At 47.1% G+C, this 25,317-nt stretch overlaps 1 protein-coding gene across 3 annotated transcripts in view; it reads right to left on the bottom strand.

The window, feature by feature from the left end:
* The window catches only part of BICDL1 (BICD family like cargo adaptor 1), a 103,618-nt gene that overhangs the window by 5,948 nt on the left and 72,353 nt on the right, over positions 1-25,317 (bottom strand). For 2 of the 3 annotated variants that reach the window (XR_008512396.2, XM_024257536.3), the window contains exons 4-8: positions 23,319-23,465; positions 16,402-16,581; positions 15,470-15,688; positions 13,620-13,763; positions 7,174-7,304 (exon numbers count right to left, since the gene is read on the bottom strand). Coding sequence is in view for 2 of the 3 variants with exons in the window: in XM_024257536.3 (XP_024113304.2) it covers positions 7,174-7,304; positions 13,620-13,763; positions 15,470-15,688; positions 16,402-16,581; positions 23,319-23,465 (821 nt within the window). In the remaining variant the exon portion in view is untranslated. The remainder of the gene's footprint in view (positions 1-7,173; positions 7,305-13,619; positions 13,764-15,469; positions 15,689-16,401; positions 16,582-23,318; positions 23,466-25,317) is intronic. The other variant, XM_024257537.3, reaches the window with a different exon arrangement.

The following is a 25,317-nucleotide window of genomic DNA, read 5'->3' as shown; positions in this document are numbered from 1 at the left end:
ACTGCCTGTGTCTGCAGGGTGCGGTGGCTCACGCCTCTAATCCCCAGCACTTTGGGAGGCCAAGGTGGGCGGATCACCTGAGGTCGGGAGTTCGAGACCAGCCTGACCAACATGGAGAAACCCCGCCTCTACTAAAAATACAAACATTTGCCGGGCGTGGTGGCGCATGCCTGTAATCCCAGCTACTCAGGAGGCTGAGGCAGGAGAATCACTTGAATCCAGGAGGCGGAGGTTACAGTGAGCCGAGATCGCGCCACTGCACTCCAGCCTGGGCAACAAGAGTGAAACTCTGTCTCAAAACAAAACAAAAAACTGCCTGTGTGTTCAAGGATATGCATAAAAATGTCTAGTTGGTTATCTCTGGGTGATGATTACCGATGGGTAACAGTTCCTCCGACATTATTTTGCATTTTTTATTTTCACATTTGTGTTTCACGTATTACTTTGTTCACCTTTCCCAACATTCCTAAATCACGGCTGTTCAATGCAAAAGAAAATTAATTTTTTTCGAGGGCAGGGGAACGGGAATAAAGGTGGAAGGACCTCTGCAGAGGCAGCCCTGGTTGCCCAACTGCAGAAACGTGTTTTAGCCCTTGCCTTCATTAATCGCTCCCTTAAGCACTCGAAACAGCAAAGCTAACAAAAGCGTGCTCCTTGTACAGGGCCAGCGACTAATGTGCAGGGCTTAAGGGCAGCTTAGAGAATCCGCCTGCAGAGGCCGCCTAGCTCGAGCTTCACAACACCGACCGCACTAACCGAAGTGCGGCCAGAAAAAGGAACAGGTGGATCCCACTTGCAAAGTGCTCAGGCCACTGCTGCGACCAGCACTTCTTCTTTGGCTTCAGGTCTACCGAGCAATTAGTCACCTGTGCCGACACCGCAAGTGCGCCCCGCCCGCCGGCCCACCTGCCTTCCCTAGAGAAACCGCTCCAGACAGCTCAGCCACCGCGTCAGCCCCGCCCACTGAGGCAGCGACAGGACCCGAGCCCGTCCAATGGATGCTGAGGGCTCAGATGCCGAAGGCTGCCTCCGTCACACCCACTGCTATTGGCTGGCAGCAAACAGCGGAAATCCTCACGCGGCATCGGTTGCCATGGTCACCACTCCAGTAGCGTCGGAACCCGTGGTGCCCCACGACAGCCACAGCCTCCTGAGCTTCCAGCGTCCCCCGGCAGGTGGCGCCGAGAGCAGCGGGAGCCCCAGGAATGTGCTGACTAACGTTGCCGCCGAGGGACAGATGGGCCCAGGGCTACAGAGGCGGCGCAGCGCCGGGCATGGTGGGGCTCCCTTCCTTCCCAAAAACGCCCTGAGGCAGGGGCTGCCTGGACGACCTCCAATCCTGGCCACGCGCTGCACCCTTGGGACATTTGCTCACCAAGGAATAAGTGCTCGTCATTCATGGGAAACCCCAGACCAGGATCAACACATTAATCACATTTTAAAAATAGGAATATTCCAAGGGCTCGAATAATTCCTTTTTACAAATGAAACCACTAGTAACTGACTTGTTTTTGTAAGGCAGATTGCTAGCCCAAGATTTATTTTTGGTTTTAGTGAAGGCCTTTCACCTGCAAGGAGATAAAAAATTGCTACTTAATTTTCCTGAAACTCATTTATTGTATAGGAGAAGGTGCACCTTAAGGTTTCTGCAGCCCAGTGACGGGAAGGAAGTTATATTTCTTAGGGATTCTCACCCCTGACTACACATTAAAATCAAGGGGGAAAGAAGTGGGCCCCAACTGACCCCACCCAGTGATTTCAACTGTATTGTTCTGGTGAGGTTCCTGGTGTCTGAGAGCTCCCCAGATGATTGTAATGTGCGGCCAGGATGGAGAATCAGAGATAACGTATATGGAAGAAGTATCTGGTAAAATTAAGTTCCTATACAAATGGCGGGTGTGGTTTCCTCTTTAAATGATTCCTTAGGCTTGTCATCTCAATTTTTGTGTAACAAAAATTCATTTCTAAGGTATGGGAAAAGAACTATCCTCCCAGAGTAACCTAACTGCCCAGCCAGCCCTGTTCTATAGGAGTCCAGGAAGGACAGGACCCTTGCTCCAGAGTTCTCCCTACTGGGGGCATCCTTCCAGAGGGGGAGAATTTGCAAGTCTAATCAGACTCCTGGATAGTAACTGGGCCTCCTTTGAAAGCAGGCAAGAGCATGCATTACAAGGTTTCATGTAGATTTGCCCACCCAGGTGGCAGAGCTAGGTTTTACTTTTTTTTTTTTTTTTTTTTTAAGGGAGAAAGACTGGACAACTTGCTTCTTCTCTCCTGCACCCTGACACTTTCTCTGTTTGTATCCCCCACCTTCCATCCCACCTTCCATGCTGATCACAGAATATGATCTTAATGTTCAGCTTCTTGTCTGAGACAAGGTAACCAACCCATGTGTACTTCTATCTTCATTCTGCCTTTTTTTTTTTTTTTTTTTTGAGGCAGGATCTTGCTCTGTCATCCAGGCTGGAGTGCAGTGGCATGATCACAGCTCACTGCAGCCTCAACCTTCTGGGCTCAGGTGGTCCTCCCACCTGTGCGACTCCACACTCAGCAAATTTTTTATTTGTATTTTTAGTAGAGATAGGGTCTCACTATGTTGCCCAGGCTGGTCTTGAACCCCTAGGCTCAAGCAATCCTCCCATCTTGGCCTCCCAAAGTGCTAGGATTACAGGCGCCCTTGCCTGGCCTCCTTCTGCTTTTGATTTCTAATGGACTTCCACGATAAGCATCTTCATTTTACCATTTTATTCCATCACACAATTTCACTGTTATTCATAAAGGTATGCTGCCTCCTCTATCACACTGTTACTTTTTTTTGAGACAGGGCCTCACTCTGTCACCCAAGCTGGAGGGCAGTGGTGCAATCTTGGCTCACTGCAACCTCCACCTCCTGAATTTGTGATCCTCCAACCTGGCTACTTCTTTTTTTTTTTTGGGGGGTAGAGATGGGGTTTCACCATGTTGGCCAGGTTGGTCTTGAACACCTGACCTCAAGTGATCCACCTGCCTCAGCCTCCCAAAGTGCTGGGATTGCAGGCCTGAGCCGCTGCACCCCAGCCTTATCACACTGTTACTTAAGTATCCATTAACTAAAGTGGAAATCCAAGCAGCAAAGATACATCGTTATGTGGGATTCACCAAGAATAATTTCTAAAATGAACTAGAAACTGACAGACACCATGACATGAAGTTCTGACCAGAAAGAAAAGGGGACCCAAAGGTAAAACGGAAATAGAGATAATGAAAATGATGAAAGAGAACAGAAGGGAGGGGGAAAGTGTGTGTGGAAGTGAGGTTAGAGTATGAGTAATTTTTTTGTTTTTTTGAGACAGAGTCCCTGTTCTGTTGCCCAGGCTGGAGTGCAATGGGGCGATCTCAGCTCACTACAACTTCTGCCTCCCGGGTTCAAGTGATTCTCCTGCCTCAGCCTCCTGAGTAGCTGGGATTACAGGCGCCTGCCACCATGCTCGGCTAATTGTTGTATTTTTAGTAGAGACGGGGTTTCACCATGTTGGCCAGGCTGGCCTTAAACTCCTGACCTCAGGTGATCCACCCGCCTCGGCCTGTCATAGTGCTGGGATTACAGGTGTGAGCCACCGCAACTGGCCTGAGTATGAGGAATTTTAAAGTCAGAAGTTAAAATGCATGTCATATTATTTTTTTTTACAAAGGCATACAGTATCTTATTTACACATTGTTTCCAAGTAGCTCATTTTAGCTTCCCAACAAGTAGCAGTGTAGCAGAGGGAAAAGGGTGTCAGGAAGACGGGAATCAGGAGACTTGAGGTGGAGGCTCATGAGTCACTGCTGGCTGTGGCCCTGGCAAAGTATTTCTTAGTTTCCTCATCTGTCAAATTGGGATTAAAAATTTTTACTTCTTACTGTGGCTGGGAGGATTAAAGAATAAAAGTGTTGGCCGGGTGTGGTGGCTCACGCCTGTAATCCCAGCACTTTGGGAGGCCAGGGAGGGTGGTTCACAAGCTCAGGAGATCGAGACCATCCTGACTAACACGGTGAAATCCCATCTCTACTAAAAATACAAAAAATTAGCAGGGCGTGGTGGTGCATGCCTGTAGTCCCAGCTACTCGGGAGGCTGAGGCATGAGAATTGCTTGAACCTGGGAGGCGCAGTTTGTAGCGAGCCGAGATCACGCCACTGCACTCCACCTGGGTGACTGAGACTCCGTCTCAAAGAAAAGAAAAGAAAAAAAAAGAATAAAAGTGCTTTGTAAACTATAAAGTGATGTATAAATATTACTATTGGCTGGGCACAGTGGCTCACGCCTGTAATCCCAGCACTTTGGGGGGCCGAGGCAGGTGGATCACTTGAGGTCAGGAGTTCGAGACCAGCCTGACCAATGTGGTGAAACCCCATCTCTACTAATACAAAAATTAGCCAAGCGTGGGGGTGCATGCCTGTAATTCCAGCTACTTGGCTGAGGCAGGAGAATCGCTCGAACCTGGGAGGTGGAGGTTGCAGTGAGACGAGGTCGTGCCACTGCTCTCCAGCCTAGGCGACAGAGCAAGACTCCATCTCAATAAATAAATAAATAAATAAATATTACTATTAATATTTTGTAAATGACCCCAAAGTAGACACATTTTTGGTAACTATCTCCTCACACTCCTTGAACAGGGTGGGGCTGGGCACGGTGGCTCATGCTTATAATCTCAGCACTTTGGGCAGATCCCTGGAGCCCAGGAGTTTAAGACCAGCCTGAGCAACAGGGCAAAACCTCGTCTCTACAAAAAACAAAAACTAGCCAGGTGTGGTGGCATGCACCTGTAGTCCCAGCTACTCAGGAGGCTGAGAGGTGAGAGGATAGCTCCAGCCCGGGAGGTCAAAGATGCAGTTAGCTGTGACTGGGCCACTATACTCCAGCCTGGGTGACAGAGTAAGACCCTGTCTCAAAAAAATAAATACATAAAAAGTAATTCACAGGGGAATAGGGGATATGTAAATATGTTTGTTTCCAAAGTTTCTGAATGTAAGACAATGTGTTTATGAAGAAAATGTGGCCAGGCTGGGTGTGTTGGCTCATGCCTGTAATCCTAACACTTTGGGAGGCCGAGGTGGGCAGATCACTTGAGGCCAGGAGTTCGAGAGTAGCCTGGCCAACATGGTGAAACCCCATCTCTACTAAAAATACAAAAATTGGCCAGGCATGGTGGTGCACACCTGTAATCCCAGCTATTTGGGAGGCTGAGGCACGAGAATAGCTTGAACCCAAGAGGCGGAGGTTGCAGTGAGCTGTGAGCATGGGTGACAGAGTGAGAATTTCTCTCAAAAAAAATAAAGTAAAATAAAAGAAACACGGCTGGGCGCAGTAGCTCACGCCTATAATCTCAGCACTTTGGGAGGCTAAGGTGGGTGGATCACTTGAGCCCAGGAGTTCAAGACCAGCCTGGGTAACATGGTGAAAACCCATATCTACAAAAATACAAAAATCTGCCTGGCATGGTGGCACAGCTACTTGGGAGGCTGAGGAGGGAAGATCACTTGAGCCCAGGAGGTGGAAGCTGCAGTGAGCTATGATTGTGTCACTGCACTCTAGCCTGGGTGACAAAGAGAGACCCTGTCTTAAACAAACAAACAAAAAAACACGAAACATTTTTTAAAAGACCTAGTTGGCTGGGCACAGTGGCTAACGCCTGTAATCCCAGGACTTTGGGAGGCTGAGGTAGGAGGATCGCTTGAGCCCAGGGGTTTAAGACCAGCCTTAGCAACATAACAAAACCCGGTCTCTAACAAAAATACAAAAAATTAGCCAGGCGTGGTAGTGTGTACCTGAGGTCCCAGCTACTCGGGAGGCTGAGGTGGGAGGATCGCTCAAGACCATGATGGGGAGGTTGCAGTGAGTCAAGATCATGCCACTGCACTCCAGCCTGGGTGACAGTGAGACTCTGTCTCCAAAAAAAAAAGACCTAGTTTATTGGAAATGTAAGGGACAGAGGAAAATGCTAAATGACGCTATGGGATGCAATCAAACCCAGCATGCAGCAAATCTATGAGACAAATCATCCACTTTCTTCAACAAATAAATATAATATGAAAAAGAAGAAAGAGGAGATGTTACAGACTTTTGGGACACATCAGTTAAATGGAATATGTAGGCTTTGGAGTCTGATTCTAAATCAGTTATAAAAAGATATTTATGGGCCAATTGGGGAAATTCTAACATCAACTGGATTCTGATATTATTAAGAAATTATTTTTTTCAAGTGTGATCATTGTATTGTGTTTTTTTTTTTTTTTTTAAATTCTTTCTGGTAGAGATGTACACTGAAGTGTTTATGGAGATGACACTATGTCTTGTGATGTGTTTTAACATAATCCAACAGAGAGGTAGAGGAAGTGGGTGAGGATATAGATGAAATAACACTGACCATATGCTGATTAGTATTGAGGCTGACAGATGAAGTCATCTTATATCTTCTATTTTTGTGTTTGCTTGAAAATGTCCATAATAAAAAAATAGAAACAAAAAACAAAAAAACTAAAAAAAAAAAGGTGAGGTAGATATATACATACGATAAAACTGGAGGCCAGGCGTGGTGGCTCACGCCTGTAATCCCAGCACTTTGGGAGGCCAAGGCGGGTGGATCACCTGAGGTCAGGAGTTGGAGACGAGCCTGGCCAATATGGTGAAACCCTGTCTCTACTAAAAATACAAAAATTAGCTGGGCATGGTGACAGGCACCTGTAATCCCAGCTACTTGGGAGCTGACAGGAGAATCGCTTGAACCCGGAGGCAGAGGTTGCAGGGAGCTGAGATCGCACCATTGCACTCCAGCCTGGACAAGAAGGGCAAAACTCCGTCTCAAAAAAAAAAAAAAAAAAAAAAAAAAAAAAGAAAGCTCTTTAAGATACAAGTGCAAAAGGGCAAGACATGTAGAGTATCATCCTATTGATGTCTAAAAACACGTAATAACTACATTGCCTACACACCTACATATGCATAAGAAAAAGAGCTGCAAAAAATGCACAGCTAACTTTCAATACCAGCATGTGTCTGGGGAGGAGAATGGGAATGGGGGTGGGGGTGGGTAGGGGGGGACACTAACTTTTACCTTTGTAGTCTTTTGTATGATTTAATTTAGAAAATTGAGCATATGCTCAATTCTATATACTCAACTTTATCTTAAGAATAAAGTGAAGCCATCCCTACTCACTTTGCAATGGCCTCGTCGCGGTCCCTGATGGCCTTCTGAAGCTGCTCCTTTGGCTCCTTGTCCTCAGATGTGACTCTGAGTCGGTCTCTCTCCTCTTTTAGGGCAGTCATCTCCACACTCAGCAGTGTCACCTAACAGGAGAATGAATATGGTATCACTGCTGCTGTCCTGGGTGGTTTTCCCTCCAAGAGGGAAAAAGGAACAAAGAGACTCCAGGCAGGCCCAGGGTACATGTGTGGGGGTGCAGGCTGGTAGCATTCCACTGCCATCCTGCTTCAAGGGAGGGCGTGTCTCTCTTGAAGAAAGGGTACCACATCACATGCTAGGCTTGAGCTCGGCAGCAAGGGAGCTGGGGGGAATTTAGCTCTGGACCTGCAGCCATAGGCCAGATCCCCTTTGCACTCAGCACAGCATACTACCTCCTCCATCTCCAGGCACTCCAGGTAACAAGTGAATGAAGACCATAAGTCATCATGACACACAGTTTTTAGGGTAGGGAATCCCATTCCCTTTCCCACCATCTCCCACTCAACATGGATGCTGTTATCAACAGAGCCCTGGATGGTTCCAAAGCTGGAGACCCTGCTCCCCCGTGACAGCCTTTGGCACAGCCCAGCTCGCTTTAGCTCCTCATTCAGCTCCCCAGGTGAAAGCCACAGGGAACTTAGACACCTAAGTGACATTATCATCTTCCACCTCAAACCTGTTACCTTTTCTGTGGCCCATGCTTCAGCAAAGGGCACCACCGCCTTCTCAGGTCCTTGTGCCCCAGCTGGGAGTCAACCTTTGGCAGTGAGGCACCCCTCCAGTGGTTCCGTCAGGGACCACAGCTCACCCTGCCCCACAGTGCGGTAGCCCTGTGTACACCATGATCTGTGTGATGGCAGGAAGCAGGTCACATCCATCCGTGCAGCCCAGAGCCTGGCTGTGTAGGGTGCTTAATCCCAAAACAATAGACAATTGTCATTTTTTGGCTAGTCATCATCCGAAATCTCTTCCCATTTTGTGGGCATTCCTGGTTGTGTGAGACTTGGTGTGACACAAGGCTCGACGTCCAACTAAAGAAGCCAACAGGGAATAGACATTTCCTTTCCCAGGCAGTCTGGGCACGGGCCTGTGACCAAACTTGCCAGTTACAACCCCTTCCAGGGACTGCAGCTCTGAGCACAGCAAATCCCCAGGCGAGGGAGGAATTAGTGACAAGGGCGGCAGTTTGTTTCTGTTGTCCCTTTTCCCATGGCCCTTTCTTGTTTTGGAGCCAAGTTCTCCCACTTTCCTGTTGATTCTGTAAGCTTTCAGGCCTAATACATTCTCTTTCTGCTTACGTTAAGCAGAGTACATGTTTTGCTGTTTGCAACCAGAAACCCTGCCTGGTAGAGCTTTCAATAAATATTTATTGAATAATGAAAGGGTGGGAGCCCCTTCTTCTCGGTTGATAAGATCAGACATGAGTCAGGATGCCTAGCCCTGCCTTCATGTTAAATATTACACATACTTTGACATTTTTCCAAGGGAGGATCCATCCATACAGGTCTGCCTCCCTCCCACAAGGGGACAGATGCCACCTTTCAGCATACTCCTCTGTTCTTCAAGTCCCAGGTCTAATCCTCTTCAGCTAGAATGAAACTGAGCAAAGGCCCCAGGTGTAAGGCTGAAGATCAAGCTTCCCTTGATCTTGAAGTATCTGAAAATCAATACACTTCAGACCTTCCCCAGAATGAGACGGCAGAGCTGCCAGCCCCTGGGGTAGCAGCCACCCTGGAGGAATTCAGAGGACACCCAACAGTGAAGAGGGACAGAAGGACAATCTGTTGCCACCATAAGCAATGGGTTTTACACTCTGCAGAGTCTGGCAGGAAACATCAGGGCCGGGTGCTCTGTACTGAGAACAGCCCAAAGCAGCAGCTTTCCTGGTAGGGACAGCTGGGGGAGGAGGGCGGAAGCCTCGGGGAAGAACAGGCTGGAGCACCTGCAGCTACCCAGCACACACATGCATCTAGCCCCGAGGCAGACAAGGCACCAGGGCAGAGCCCAGCCTCCCCCTATTTAGCAGCAGACTCTGCAGCCTGGTAGGCCAGGACTCAAGACCCACAAAGCACCTGGAAGAGACAGCCAGACCTCCTCTTAGGCCAAATGAGCTCTGCCATGGCCTTGGGCCAGCTGTGGGCCAGTCAGACGTTCTGCCAGCAGAGTAAGGGACAGGTAAAACTACATGCTAGGCAGGAAAAGCTAACATTTAATATGCTCCAGATAAAACTTCAGAAGAACTTTTTACTTTGGCCTAAAAAATCTGGTTGAGTTACAGCCTACCAGACATGTGCCTTAGGAGAGGTGACAAGGCACTTGCCCTCTTTGAGCTATACATACTTTTCATAAAAAGCAGGAATAAAAATAACTATTTCTCACCACTAAGTTGTCGTTGAGGATTACGAGATAAATGATATCAAGGGCTCGATGCAGTGCCTGGCATATGGTTGTAAGCTCTATTCTCTCCTCCCTCCTGCAAGGTGGGACTGAATCACTGCTGTCATGATAACTGATCTAGCTTGTTTATACAAAGACTTAGGTTACATCCACCCCCAAATCCACTTTTCCCAAATAAGGTGGGTGTCCCCGCAATTATATAGCAAAGAAAACTTCAAAAGTCAGATATTGAAGGCTTAATTTGCTCTTTTGTTCAACAACATTTGAGTGCTTATTCTCAGCAAGGCACTGTGCTAGATGCTTTAGTAGAGGACACAGCTAGATCAGACCTTGAGCTCATCCTCATGGGGTCTAGGGTTTGACTGAGAAGATGAGATGTGAGCAGGGTAACTGCAACAAGACAGAGCCAGGGGTGCTCCATGAGGAAGGGAATCAAGAGGGTTTCAGGAGGAAGTGACGCTAGATTGGGAACTTGAAGGCTGAATAGCATGGAGATATGAGCAGGTGGGAGGGAAGGCTTTCTGGGCACAGAGAAAGCTGGGGAGAAGGCCCAGATGTGGGTAGCATGGGGTGTGTGTGCCACTGCCCTTTATATCCTATGTTCAGTTCTGCTAAAGCAAAGGGGGCAAGAGGGAAACCAGAGGGACGCAGGCTGTGCGGCTGGAATGCAGCCAGACTGCACAGCCACAAGGGCTCGAGGCTTCCTGCCATTTGATAATGGGAACCCACCCAGAACTTGTAAGGGGCGTCCCACTTTCAAGTCACGCTTCAGGAAGATCAATCCAAAGCATGTGAGGGTGGGCGGGCTGGGGGAAGGCAGATAAATTGGGAAGTGGTGACCATAGCCAGGGTGTGAAAGGATGCAGGTCTTGAAATAGGGCAGGAGCTAGGAGGATGGAGGATGGAGGATGGAGGGTGGAGGAGAGGGCCATGCTGAGATTTCAGAGGAGAGGCACCCAGATTTGGCGAGTGAAGTCCACAGGCTCCCAGCACTCTCTGCATGTTCATGCCCCTTCTGGAGTAACAAGTGTGCACTCGAGCCAAGCATGAAGGATCCAAACAACAGAAATGGGATGCTTCTAACTGAGCCTCCTGCCACCTGGGTGACAGGCCTGAGAACTGGCTGAGGGCCTCACTGATAACGTGTTCATATTCTACAGACTAATCACAGAAGACACCCCTGCATCCTAGCAGCTGCTCCACACACACCAAAGGTGAGGGGTGGGCCACTTGGGGAACAGAGGAGGAGGCAGTTCCTTGCCACTGATGGGAGTGAGGTAGGAGGCGGCACACCACATGAAGGACTTTGTTCCTTAAGCACAATAACGGGTGCCGGCAAGTCTTCAGGTCTGGCTATGGATTTTGCTTCTAAAAAATAATTACCAGTCAAATTAAACCTACGCTTTCCTTTATTTAAAAGTTTGGGTAGGCTTCCAGCCCCCAAACCTTTGACCTCTGGCCTAGTTTTCAAGAGAGAAAAGAACACTCTCAGATAACAGGCTCAGAGGCTGGGTCAGCCATCGGATGAGGTTTGAGCCCAGTCCAGGAGCTGTGTGCTAGAACCTCAGTCCCACCTAACCATATCTGGGCCTTGCCCCCAAAAGGGCTCAGAGATGGCTCTGACTGTCCTCTTGGCACTGTGGGGTCCTAGAAAGCAGGGCCCTACACATCCATCTGGTGCCCCTCAGGGCCTAGTGCAGCACTAGGCACGCAGTGGGTGTCAGTGGATGCTGAACCAACCTTGCATGCAGAACGCCATGCCTGCTGTGATGGCTGCAATTTCTGCAGTCATTCTGGGACTCAATCTGCACCCTACCCCTGCCTTGGGAGGCCAGTGTTACCCCTCACGAGGTGGCTTTGCTACATGCAGTGTGGCTGAGAGGTTTTCTGCTTTGACTGAGCATGTGGGAAGAGATGGCCTACAGAAGTCCAGTTCTATACCCCGTGTGGGACATGAGTACAACCTTCCACTTGGTGAACCATTTGAAAGACAATCCACAGGAATTGGCCTAAACCATTATCAGCTGAACTGCTAAGAAAAATTTCCAGGTGGAAATGGGTTCCTAAATATTCTACAATAGAATCTTGGCAACCTACAATTTGCTTATGTTTCTGAATAAAACAATGCCCCCCGCATCCACTGTGGAGTTCTAGTTTTATAATTCTGAGAAACAAAACAACAAAACCAGTTAATATTAAAGAACTCATAAACAGAAGCACCCTATGGAAATTTAAATAGGCTTTAAAATAAACAAAACTTTTATTAATCCAAAGACCTTACAGATTCAACTTTCTCCTGCATTTTATTTTTCCAGTTTAGAAGATCTGTCTCTGAGTCTGAATATCTCTCTGGCCAAATTACCCACTGAAGAACTTAGGTTTCAGGCGGGTGAAAGTCTGTGGCTGCCTAACCCAAGTCTCTACTGTTTGGCTGTGAGCAAGCTACAGCTTTTTGAGACAGAGTCTCACTCTGTCACCCAGGCTCAAGTGTAGTGGCACGATCTCAGCTCATTGCAACCTCTGCCTCCTGGTTTCAAGCAATTCTCCTGCCTCAGCCTCCCAAGTAGCTGGGATTATAGGCGTGTGCCATCACACTGGGCTAATTTTTCTATTTTTAGTAGAGATGGGGTTTCGCCATGTTGGCCAAGCTGGTCTCGAACTGTCGATCTCAAGTGATCCACCTGCCTTGGCCTCCCAAAGTGCTGAGATTACAGGCGTGAGCCACCATGCCCGGCCAAGCCACAGATTGAAATGGCATCTTTGTGTCCTTGTTATCTGGTCACTCACAGAAGGAAGAGGACAGTAGATGGCTGGAGGTGGGTCTCCCGATATTTTCCAAGAAAATATCAGGAAGACTAACGGGATGACCCCCCCAAAAAGGGGAGTTTCTTTCTATAAAGATATTTCAAATGTAGGAAATACTGACTGGGGCCGCATGTGGTGGGTCACACCTGTAATCCCAGCACTTTGAGAGTCTGAGGTGAGTGGTTCTCTTGAGCCCAGGAGTTCGAGACCAGCCTAGGCAACATGGCGAACCCTCATCTCTACCAAAAATTAGTTGGGCATGGTGGCGTACGCCTGTAGTCCCAGCTACTTGGGCAGCTGAGGTGGAAGGATTGCTTGAGCCTAGAAGTCAAGGCTGCAATGAGCTGTGATGCGCCACTGTACTCCAGCCTGGGCAAGAGTGAAACCCTGTCTCAAAAAGAAATAAAAAAAAAAAAAGAGGAACTACTGACTGAAGTGAAAGGCAGGCTTAAATTCCATCTCAAAGAAACCTCATGCAGCAGCAAGGATGAACAGCTTTGAGCCAGGAAAGGACAGGGGCAGGAGCAAGGTTTAGATGCTACTTGCTTGGTGCTACCCCAGCCCCTACTCTCAAGCAGCACAGAACCTCTACACATGACCACAGTCAACAGGAAGAGCCTTTATCTATCTCCTAGGACAGGTTTTAGAAGCTCCTTGTTGGGTGGGTCTGCCTAGAAGTCCTTTAAAGTTTCTCAGATCAGAATATAAATGTCTTTCTTCAGCATTCTCTAGAGAGATGAAATCATGATCAAACGAGAAAGGAATAGCAAGGGTAGCAGTAAGTTCTTCTAAAGCAGAAGAACAGGCTGAGAGAAGTGATGGCACTTACAAAAGGGAACTGTGCTGTAAAGATCAATTGTTCCTTGATTTGCAAACTTCCCTGCCCAGCAGCTGCTGGAAAAGCACCCATAAGTAGCCCGAGGGCTGTCAGCATCTACCAGTCAGATTAACTTTGGCTCTGTATAAGGCAGAGTGTCACTGGAGGAAGTGGAGGACCAGCCATTCTCATCCCTGCCAATTTTACTTTGGGCTAAAGGACTGGGTTCTTGTCTTGAAGACATTCAGTTTACCTCAACTTCGGGTCACCATTCCTTGATGATTTGATGAAGGAGAGCCACTTCTCACACAGAAATGGGATAGAGAAACTCAAAAGGGTCCCAAGACAGCCAGGGGCAGGTGCACATGCCCTGCACTGGACTGAAGGTCAGGGTGCTCACCTGACTGTGGAGTCGCTGCAGCTCTTCTAGGCTTTGCCTCAGTTTACCCCTCTCTCCCTCCATGAGCTCCCTTAGGGCTCTCGAGTCCTCACTGGTCTGCCTTATCTGTTCTTCTAAGGAGTCATCATCAAGTCTCCGGGAGCTCTGACAGTAAAAGAAAGACAGCCAGACAGATATGGTAAGGGTACAGGAGAGATAGGGAAGTGGGAGAGAGATGGTTAGTCGGGGGAGAGAAGGAGAGGAGAAATGGGGGAGAGTGGAGGAATGACGTGGGGAAAGATAGTAGGGAAGATGAAGGGAAGGAGAAAAGGAGGGGAGAGACAAAAGGTGGAAGGAAGAAGGGGTCAAAAAGAGAGATTGCGGCCGGGCGCAGTGGCTCACGCCTGTAATCCCAGCACTTTGGGAGGCCGAGGCCGAGGCAGCGGATCACGAGATCAGGAGATCGAGACCATCCTGGCTAACACGGTGAAACCCTGTCTCTACTAAAAATACAAAAAATTAGCCGGGCATGGTGGCAGGCGCCTGTAGTCCCAGCTACTTGGGAGGCAGGAGAATGGCGTGAACCTGGGAGGCAGAGGTTGCAGTGAGCAAAGATGGCGCCACTGCGCTCCAGCCTGGGCAACAGAGCGAGACTCCGTCTCAGAAAAAAAAAAAAAAAAAAAAAAAAAAGATTGCTCAATTTCAACCTGCAAACAGATGTTCACTTTTGTTTCAGGCTTGGGGGAAAGGAAGCCGTGTGGTGGGAATAGCATACCACATTCTGCCAGCTCTCTTCTCCCACAGTGACCTGGCCTCATAGTACAATACCTCCCACAAATCAATACGGCATGGTCAGACAGAACAGCTGCCCTTCATATTACTTTACCCAATACAGGCAGAAAGACACAAGTTTTCTGTAAGAGGATGAAACATGAGGAGAAATAATAGCCAAAAAGCTGGGAGCGTGAGTGGAGGGTAAGTCAGGGAGAAATGTGTCATGAAGCTGGAAGAAATGCCAGACTGCCCAGGATGCTCATGGGAACAGTCCTCTCCTCCACAGGTGGCCACATCTAGGATTCTAAAAGGCCCTTAGAGCTGATAGCTGATCTTCCCAACTTCCTGTGCTCACTTACATTCTTTTGGCGGAAGCTTCGGATCTTTTACTTTTGCCAATTCACAGCTAACCCTACCACTAGGACCAAAGGGCTATAGAATAGCAACTTACAGTTTTTACTTGGATACAAACTTCTATATGCAAAGTTTCCAAGGAAAGTCCTTAAATTGGAAGCCGCCATTGTCTGTACATCACTACCTGGAGAAAAAGGCTCTATGTGTACCTGGTGTGTGCAGGAAGCTGCCTTTGGAGCCCTGACACTTGGCCCCTCTGCCTCATCACAGCAGTAGTTGGTGTTCTCAAATAAGGGCTCACGACCTGGCACGGTGGCTCACGCCTGCAATCCCAACACTTTAGGAGGCTGAGATGGGTGTATCACTTGAGGTCAAGAGTCAAAACTAGCCTGGTCAACATGGTAAAACCCTGTCTCTACTAAAAATGCAAAAACTAGCTGGGTGTGGTTGGTGGTGCACGCCTGTAACCCCAGCTACTCAGGAAGCTGAGGCACGACAATCACTTGAACCTGAGAGGCAGAGGTTGCAGTGAGCCGAGATTGTGCCACCTCACTCCAGCCGGGGTAACAGAGCGAGACTGTCTCAAAAACAAAATCCAAAACAACCAATAAGGGATCAGAAGAATTCTTGCAGATATTTTATAGGGTTCCAGTTCCAGGGCTGACCTCACCCTATGCACTGGGTTCTAACCTCCCACCAGCCAGCTCCTGTGGGGTAAGGACCATCTCAGACTGGCCTCTTACCGTGGGCTCCATGCCATCCACAATGCTCTGTATCAGTCTCTTGAGCTCATTGAGGGCAGTGCGCAAGCTGCCGGCTGGCACATCCTTGGCGGACGAGGTTTCTGAAGACTCGTCCATGGAGGAGTCCGTGGAGACGGCTGAGTCAGCACTGTCATTGCCTCGAAGGTGTGAGCACAGATAGCGAACCTGGCAGTAGGCTTCCCAGAGCTGCAGTCTCAGCTGTTTCACAGAGAATTACCATTCATTACAGACTCTAGAGAAGACTGCTACCTGGCCATCTTTTTCTAGCATCTGAACCCAAAATACTGATACCCAAGACACCAGTTCTAGAAGAAAGGGTTTTTTGTTCCGTGTTTTTTTTTAAACCCATTGGTCCCAAGAAATAATACTTATTCTGAACCAAGTACATTTATACAGACTCCAAATTCTTATTCCCCCTGTTCTCTAGATCCTTCCATTTGCAATATAAAGCACTTCTTTATGTAAATCAGTTACTTTGGTGGGAGTCAGAAAACAATCAGGGGAATGAATGGTTCTGGGTATTATGAAAAGTGTGAAAAGAAACCAGTTAGATGGAGAAGATGGATCATGACTGCTCTGGAACTCTGTCAATATAACAGGTATGGAGCTGATGGCACAAGCATTTCCTAAGAGGAACTGGGGTGACAATGAGTGGGAATTGGCTGTGCCTATGATACTCTGTCCTCTAGCAATTCTGCTCAATGCCTTAATGGATAAGGTGGGTGGAAAATGGAGGGCCAGGGACATGCTCCATCAGGGCCTGCTTCACGACACTCTAGCCAGCAGGCCAAGGGGCTGACACAGGCACAGGGGCACAGCCTTGCCAGGATGACAGCTGAGTGCTAGGGAGGAGGACGAGCCCTAAGCAACCCCAGGTAGCCTCGCCTGTGGGGTGACAGGCAGGTCAGCACCTGCTCTCGCTCTTGCTCCAGCTCCTCAGCCTCCATGCTCTGCTCTATCTCTGACAGGAGGGATGTGCTGGTGGCGGCAGAGCTCTGCAGACTCCTCTCCTCAGTGAGTTCTTCCACCTTCACCTGCAGCTGTCGGCAGGAGAGACGCACCTCCTGAAGCTCCAGCTGGCTTTGGTGCAGCTTTCAAAGAAAGAGCAAATGGTTTGAGGTTTACCAAACACAAAAACCAAGACAAACTGACCCTCAACCTGATCATGCTTCTGGATCCAACCACCAATTTACAGAAAAATAAATAGGAAAGAGGAACACGTTAAACTACATCAGGAGATGCACTCAACAAAATCCAGATCTAGAAAATTCTGACTGGGCACGGTGGCTCATGCCTGTAATCCCAGCACTTTGGGAGGCCGAGGCGGGCAGATCACCTAAGGTCAGGAGTATGAGACCAGCCTGGCCAACATGATGAAACCCTGCCTCTATTAAAAATACAAAAATTAGCTGGGCGTGGTGGCAGGCGCCTGAAATCCCAGCTACTTGGGGAATGAGGCAGGAGAATCGCTTGAACCCAGGAGGCGGAGGTTGCAATGAGCTGAGATCATGCCATTGCACTCCAGCCTGGGTGACAGTGTAAGACTCCATCTCAAAAAAAAAAAAGAAAAAAGAAAATTCTATAAGACAAACAACTCCATTTCCTTAACAAAAACATTGCAAGGGAAAAAACAGATAAAGGAGGAACACAGAAATAAAAAAAAGACTTGAGTTATACCAACCAGGCCGGGCGTGGTGGCTCACGCCTGTAACACCAGCATTTTGGAAGGCCAAAGGGGGCGGATCATCTGAAATCAGGAGTTCAAGACCAGCCTGGCCAACATGGTGAAATCTGTCTCTACTAAAATACAAAAATTAGCTGGGCATGGTGGCGGGCGCCTGTAATCCCAGCTACTCGGGAGGCTGAGGCAGGAGAATCGCTTGAACCCAGGAGGCGGAGGTTACAGTGAGCCGAGATTGCGCCATTGCACTCCAGCCTGGGCGACAAGAATGAAACTCCATCTCAAAAAAAAAAAAAAAAAGAGTTATACCAACCAATCGCACTATGTAGGCCCATTTTAATCTGTATCTTGATTCAAACGAAAATGTGAAAAAATTATGACGTTTATAAGACAAGTGAAAATCTGAGCACTCACTGGGCATTTTATGATATTAAAATATGCTAATTTTTTTGGTATAATAGTACTGTAGTTACATTTTTTAAAGTTCTTATCTTTTAGAGTTAGTACTTTTTATTTACAGATGAACTTATTAAAATCTGAGATTTACTTCAAAATAATGTGAGAGAAAAGGAAATGGACGTTATGGAGATGGGGCAGCACTGGGCAGGGATTGGTGGTTTTCAGAGCTGGGCTTCATTACACTGTGCCACTGTGGAATGTTTGAAACCCTTTGCAATAAAAAATCAAACACACACAGGCACACAAAGTGAGACACCATTAGAGTCTCACCCAAGATGGCTAACATAAATAATACAAATAATATCAAGTGTTGATGAAGATGCGGGGCAATGCTGGTGGGAGTAGAAAATGTACGAATACTTTGGAAAATTGGCAGTTTCTAATAAAGTTAAATATAATCTATATTCTATGATCCAGCAATTCCACTTCTAGCTGTAGACCCAACAAAAATGAAATGTGTACAACAGACATACACAAGATGTTCAAATAACCACAAATGGGAAACAATCCAAATCCTAATAAAAATAAAATAAGTAAATTGTGGCATGTTCACATGTTGGAGTACTATAGAGCAATGAAAGAATATACTGCTACTATATGCCACAACATGGTTGAATTTCATAGACACAATGTTGAACAAAAGCCAGACATAGAAAGTATACATGAGTCTATAAAACGTTCCCAAACTTCACTGAGGTAGAAAAACGTTGGAGTAGAGGTTTGCTTTTGAGGAAGTGGCAAGTATTCTTTTTAGGGTGCTGATCGTGGTCTGTATCTTGATCTCCATGGTGATTACACACATATGTATTTGTAAAAATTAATTGGGCTATCCCCTTAAGATTTGTATGCTTTACTATATATACATTTTCATGAAAAAAAAAATGAAGGGGAGAAAGAGTAGCTTGGAAAGGAGCCGGGGGTGGAAACGGGAGTAGCATCTGGATAGTAATACCAAGAGTTTCTACCCCCACCCAACCATTAGAGGCAAGGCCCTAGGCTGGCCCCTCGCTTCCACATCAGGTAGTTGAGTCACAGGTGAAAAGTGACTTTCCTAAAACCCTTGTGAAGCAGAACTGGACTCATGACTCCCAGTCCAGGGTTCTTTCCAGTTTCCACATACCTCATTTGTCCCAGAGAGATATTAACAGATGAGATAGTAACTTATTTTGAAGATCTTTGAGGGAGGAAGTCCCACAGCTTCAGTTCTAACTCTCATGGGCAGAAATGTCCACAGTTTTGCCATGTCTAACATCAGTCCTTCATCCTGCACGTTCACCTGTTTGTTCTCTCTCAGTCCTTTTCTGAAGACTTGAAAAGAGCCAATTACTTGGAGACATTCCTTTTCAATAGCTTTCCAAATTGCTCTATTCTGCAAGCCAAATATATATATTATATGCCCTTTAGACTTTTCCCAGCCTCTCTCTCTTGATTTTTAAATGATCTCAGAGATTTTCACATAAGCCTACATTTTTAGAGCTAGCAGAACCACAGAGATCAATGAGTCCAACTATGTCAGGATAAAACTGAAGCTTAGAAAAGGGGAATGACGCCAGTGGTAGAGAGGAAACAGCAGTGCAAGGGTCAGGAATTGTGGGCAGTGCTCTTTCCTTCTCTCTCCATGCTGCTACTTCACCCCCTCCACCCCACTACATTCTCCATGGCCCCTTCTGTGTGCAGTTCACAATAGGGTACAACCCTCTGGGGAGGTTACTACTGCTGAATATAAGGGGACGACCCAACCACAACTGCTAAATGCTATTTTTTTTGAGTCTCCGTCACCCAGGCTGGAGTGCAGTGGTGCGATCTTGGCTCACTGCAACCTCTGCCCCCTGGGTTCAAGCAATTTTCCTGCCTCAGCTTCCCTAGTAGCTGGGACCACAGGCATGCGCCACCCTGCCCAGCTAAATTTTGTATTTTTAGTAGAGACGAGGTTTCACCATATTGGCCAGGCTGGTCTCGAACTCCTGACCTCAAGTTATCTGCCCATCTCGGCTTCCCAAAGTGCTGGGATTACAGGCGTAAGCCACCACGCCCAGCCTAAATGCTATCTTCTTATCTGTGCGCTCCATCACTAACTTGCTTTTAATACAGCAGACCTTAGTTGCAGAATTGTCGTCAGTTTGCTAGCAGCTAGACACATGACCACATGCCACATCTGCCCAGAAGCAATGTTTCCCACTCTTCCTATCTGTGGACTGCAACTCCTCACTCCAGGTCCTTAGAAGACTTTCAGGAAGTGGTGGTCGTGGGGAGAACTTCCTGGGATTTAAATTAAGCTAATTTATTCTTTTATAAAACAGCATTTCTGGGGTCACCTCTGTTCCATTAAAAAGAAAGCAGACACTACACTGGTCTTTTTCAGACCTGTGGCCGAGTTGGCCTGTGGCTCCTGCAGAAATGCAGACTGGGGTGCCTGGCAGCCACTTAGAGCTCTATAGTTCTCATGAAGGGAGAAAGCTGTCTTGCAGAGCCTTTGGCCAATCACTTAGGGGCCCTGGGAGCCTCACCTTCACCGTCAGTACTTGGAAATGATTGGTTAACAGCACCAGTGATCTGGAATAGCCTTAACGAGGAAAGGTTTGGAGCCTGGCTGCCCAGAGAATGAAGAAAGGATTGGCAAGCCTGCTCTGCGTAGTTCTGGTGGATCAGCAATACCTGCTGGACCAGTGGGAACTTCTCCAACCCCAGTTTTGAGGAGACTCAGAAAGAAAAACATCAGGGTTACAGGAAAAAAGGAGACATTCCTAGGAAGCATTTGGCACAATTACAAATGGCATATTAAACTGGCAAAATGCTTCACAATTATTTTTTAGACAACTCCACACATATCTCAGCAGGAGGAAGTTCAGCACAGACAAGTACAAGTTCTTATGTACTGGACAAAATTAGTTCAATTACTCATGCACACTCAAAGGTGCTTAATTAATGATAACAGCAAGGGAACAAAAGACCAGGAGAGGTCTGCACTCTCCAGTCAACAACTGATTCACCAACTGGACAGACACAGGCAGAAAAACCAAACCAAACAAGAGAAGAGTCTATTACATTTAAGAGCCCTTTAAAATAAGAAACATCATCCTTTATATGACAAAGATGACACTAAGTATACTTATATGTATGAATAAGAATGACACCAAGTGCTTTATGTTTGTACAGTACACTACATTTACGCTCATCTGAGGGAACTGGGATGGTGTGATGTTATGTGATTTGCCTAATGGTACACAATCAGCATTAGAGCAAGGTCTAGGCTCCAGGTCACCTGCTTCCTGGGTTGCCCCACAGTGAGCAGGGCCTGTGCTCTGCTGATGGAATCCACCCAGTCGCTGGGACTAGGCCCTGCACACATCTGTAAGATGCCCAGCTGAGTATGAGACAGGGCAGTTAAGTGGCCCTTAGAGGGACAAACAGATTTCCTTTACTGGATAGTAAGAGTTTGGCAAAATACTTGATATATACTGGGTGCTCAATGAATAATAATTTTTATGCTTATTCTCAGGTCTGAAAAAATTCAGAGTTGGATTTGGTCAGTTGTTTGAAAATCTGTTTTTGATAGCAGGACCCCAATTATATAGTGACAGAGATCAAAAGGGGGCTCCCCTGGTTGTGACAGGCCTGTTACCTTGCCTGCTCAGCCATCTCTCACCCTTGTCTGAGGATTTAAAATCAAGGGATTAAGTACATTCCAAGGCCACTAGCTTTACATTTTACAAGTATGGTTTAGGATCATTCAGCTGCTACCTGAGTAAGCTGGATTTTTTATTTCTGTATCAGTACAGGCCATTTTAGCAACAGAAAGGACTTTCTGGAGGACACTGGTAATTAGTGGCAACTTGAGAGTTTCACATGAACTGAAGGACTATAATAAATTGTTAGAGAAGATGAAAATTCAGCCTATAAATGCAGATTTTCCAAATCAGCTGAGTCCTGCCTGACTTGCTGCAGGTGAATGACACCTTCTCAGTCTTGAAGTTCAACAGGAAGACAGTGGATGTCACATGGTGAGCTAGTGCATGTGGCATGATGGGATTTTCGCTGCTAAAGAATGTACAGCCCACAGTGCTGGTCAGGCCCCTGAAGGCATACTAGTCCTGCCTCTTTCCCCCCAACCCAGGTCCCCAATTCTTGATTTGAAATAAGGACTTTTCACTGTAAATTCATGCTGAACTGAAAGTTTCTTTTAGGCAAGAGCCATTTTTCTCTTTCTCCATACTTATTTTCCTTCTCCTCCCATACTGTACGTCAGCAACCCTCAGGAGAGCAGCTTGATAGGGTAATAAATGCTGGTCAGGAACTGACTTTCGGAGTCAAGTGATACCCAGAAGTTATCACTGAGCTACAGGTAAAGCAGGTGAGAGGGTTCCAGTCTCGAGTCTACCAAAGACTCACTACATGACTTTGGATAAACGGTTCAGTTTTTCTCAATTTCAGCTTTATGATGTATGCTAAAAGCACCCTGTATGCCAAACAAGCACACAAATGTTCACTGCTATTATTATCATCAACCTTGAAAAATGAGCAAATTCTTTTCCATCTTGAAAACTGCTGTAAGGCTTTAGCCAGCACCATTTTCTACTCAACATTTACTGAGGCACTACTATTAATATATGGAAAGTTACTAGCTGAAGGTACTAAAAACATGGAGAGATAAAAGCCATTCATTTTCCCTCAAAGAGGCTCATCACTCAGGTGTCAGCTTAGCTGATGGTGCCAGGGACAAGTAATCTTAGTCCAAGACATTATATTTCCTTATCCCATACCCCAGGGCTTTCAAACAGCCTACCTATGAGCCCAGTGGGGGCTTCTGTGGCCTAGCCTTTGGGCAGAGACCCACCTGGTGCTTGAGTACACCTGGCTGACCACCTCTGCACAAACATCACTGTTGCAATCTAGTGCACTCCCTGGCATGCACGGAGAGTGCCAAAGGGAAGCAATGCACTCCTAGTTTCTGACCCCAGGTCCTCCTAGGCCAGCCCAGCAAAGCATCTTGGTAGCAGATGCTGTACTCTATTTCTGGGAAGACTGGAGTGAAGATATCTTTTTGTTTTGGGAGTTGTTTCCTGTCAAGTGTGAGCTTGGGGATTCAGCTGAGGCCCAGTAGCAGTTCCCAAATAAGAACAAATATGGCCATGAAGCAATTTCCTTCAGGAAGAAAAAAAGAGACTGATTAGGCTCACAAAGGGGTCAGTCTATGCCTTTTCTGGCAACTGTCAGAAGCAGCATATAAATCTTGCTGTGTTCAGTGGGCAGCTTCAGGTTGCTGCTCCATGCCAGCCAACTAAATCCGTGAGCTTGGGAAGACAGCAGCAGAGAGCATTATGAGCTGAGTTAGAGAGTCACAGGCTCCCTCTGAAACCTTCTAGCAGATTTTGCAAATGCTAGGAGGCCAGAATAGCACTCCTGGTGTTCCAGCCATGTTAAGAACCCAGAGAGAACTCTGTGAAACTGCTCCATGGGCCAGTGGCTCAGAACACATTGGAGGAATGATCTGTGGGTAGCGGTGCACTTCCTTTAGGCAGAGTCGGAAGAGCCAAGTTAGTGAATGCCCCAGGCCCCACAGTGAGACCTCAGCATCATCCACTTCCAGCTTACCCCAGAAGTGATGCTGGCCTCCCAGCCTTTTCTTTTTGGCTAAGTGCTCCTTTTATCTGGCTCTAGTCCTGCAAGACAGCTTCTCTACTCCAGTACCTGTAGGTCCTTGTCATGGCCCTGTCTCTCCAGGATTAGCACCCGGTCCTGTAGCTCCTCCACGGTCCCTTGGAGCAGGTCATTTTCCTCTAAAGTAGCGCTGAGACGATGCTCCAGCTCCCGTTTCCGATCTGACAGCATCTTGATCTGAAAGGGTGGAGAGTCACAGGGTGGTGTGGAGTTACACCCGGGCTGACAAGTAGGAACTAGGGACTAGCCCCAAAACATGAAGGCAAGTATCTTTCAGTATTCTGCCCAATGTCACGGTACCCCCATCTCTGAGAGAATAGCTATGAAACCCTAAGCTGAAGAGAAAACCCCTCCCCTCTAGAAACCTGTCTGGGAAGAAGTAGGAGTTGAGCTCTGGGGAAGCTGGAATGTGGGATGCCAGGCAGAGGAAGGGAAGGCTAGTGCTCTGGAAATTCCAGAGATAAGATAAAAAAAAAAAAGGGCTCCACCTTACCCGCCCTCAACTTTACCCCATCCTTACAATTGGCAGGAGGAGTGGAACCTAACCTGCTGCACTACTTCTCCTCCTCAAGTCATGAGCACAAGAAAATGCCCAGGAAATCCTCTGGAGTGCCATGTTTTCACACCCCGGGATTCCCCTCCATCTTCCTTTCCCCGCTCCTGGCCCCTCTGACACTAGAGGTCACAGCTCAGATCCAGTGCCTTGAGTTAAGGGAAGAGCTCCCAGGGTACGGAAAGCAAAGTAGTGCCTGCATCAGCCTGTGTCCTGGAATGGAGCAGGACACAGATACAAGTGAATGCTGACTTTACTCAGAGTAACTTTTACCTGAGCGAGTCATCTGTGAAGAGGCGCAAATTCTTTTTATGAAACAGGTTGATATGTTCGTATACACTGAATACCTAGTCAGTCTCCACATAAGTAAATCTTCTTTTAGGAAGGTCTGTCTGATCTCTTCAGTGTCAGTGAGAAAACAGAGGCAAAGAGGAAAGAGATGCCAAGTCTCCTCTGGCCTCAAGGTTTGCAGGGTGAGAAGCTGAGCCAGTGCTCCCCAAGGCTGGGGATGCTTCACTCAAAAGATCACCACCCTGGCTCGGGGCTCCAGAAAGCCCTGCCAATTGGATCTGACTCCTAGGGGACCTTCTGGAATCCTGAAGGTCCTCGTGGATCCTCCCATTTATTTAGCAGTGCCCCACTGGACTGATTCTTAACCAGTTTCTTGCTTATAAATATTTTCTTGACATGGTTAAAATATTCTCCAGGTTCTCTAGTCCAGCTTTGATAACAATTCCTTAAGGCTTTTACTTGGGCAAGTTTTGGGGACCAACCTTAGAACTTTTCCAGGGGAAATCCTGAAATGAATGTCTAGCTTGTTTCAAGTCCTATGAGATACACTTTTCCCTTTACATTTTAGCTGTTCTCACTCTCTGAACTAGAATTCTGCTCACAGGGCACAGATCTTCTCTGGTCACCAATTCAATCAGATAGGATGTTGTCCTGGGGAAACAAAGTATGTGGCCTTTGTCCAGAGAGATCAGGTATCTGGCCAAACAAAGAAATATTGTCTCTCAAGTGTGCACCTCGGTAGGAGACCAAAAGGAGCAAGCCCCTTTTGTGAATGGGTCCACTATTTCCTACACTGAAGCAAAGTTACTCATGTGAAGATAATTCTTACTCTAGTTGATTTTCATTTAAATACCCTCTGACCTTTAAATTTTCCTTCTCATGAATCATCTTTGTTTCCCAAGTTTCAGTCAGTGAAGTGATGGGGTAATAAGATTCTGATACACAACTGACCCTAAAAAAACTTAGTTCGGAGCTACACAAAGTAACTTCATTGAAACAAACAATTTCATAGCTTGCCTTTTAAGGTAGCAGTGTTCATGGACAAAGCAGGGAATCAGTGTTAGGCCGCCAACTCCCTCACCCAGCCCTGTACACCCTGAAACTTGTGAAAAAATCTGGCAATAAACATTCCTGGGAATGACCCGGTTCATGAGGGTCTAGAAAAAGTGAATGGGTGAGGAAAGA

The sequence above is a fragment of the Pongo abelii genome, chromosome 10 (genome assembly GCF_028885655.2).
Source record: "Pongo abelii isolate AG06213 chromosome 10, NHGRI_mPonAbe1-v2.0_pri, whole genome shotgun sequence".
In the NCBI taxonomy this organism is placed as follows: Eukaryota; Metazoa; Chordata; class Mammalia; order Primates; family Hominidae; genus Pongo; species Pongo abelii.
The sequence above is the reverse complement of the archived record's forward strand: the minus strand, read 5'-3'. Positions and strand labels throughout refer to the sequence as shown.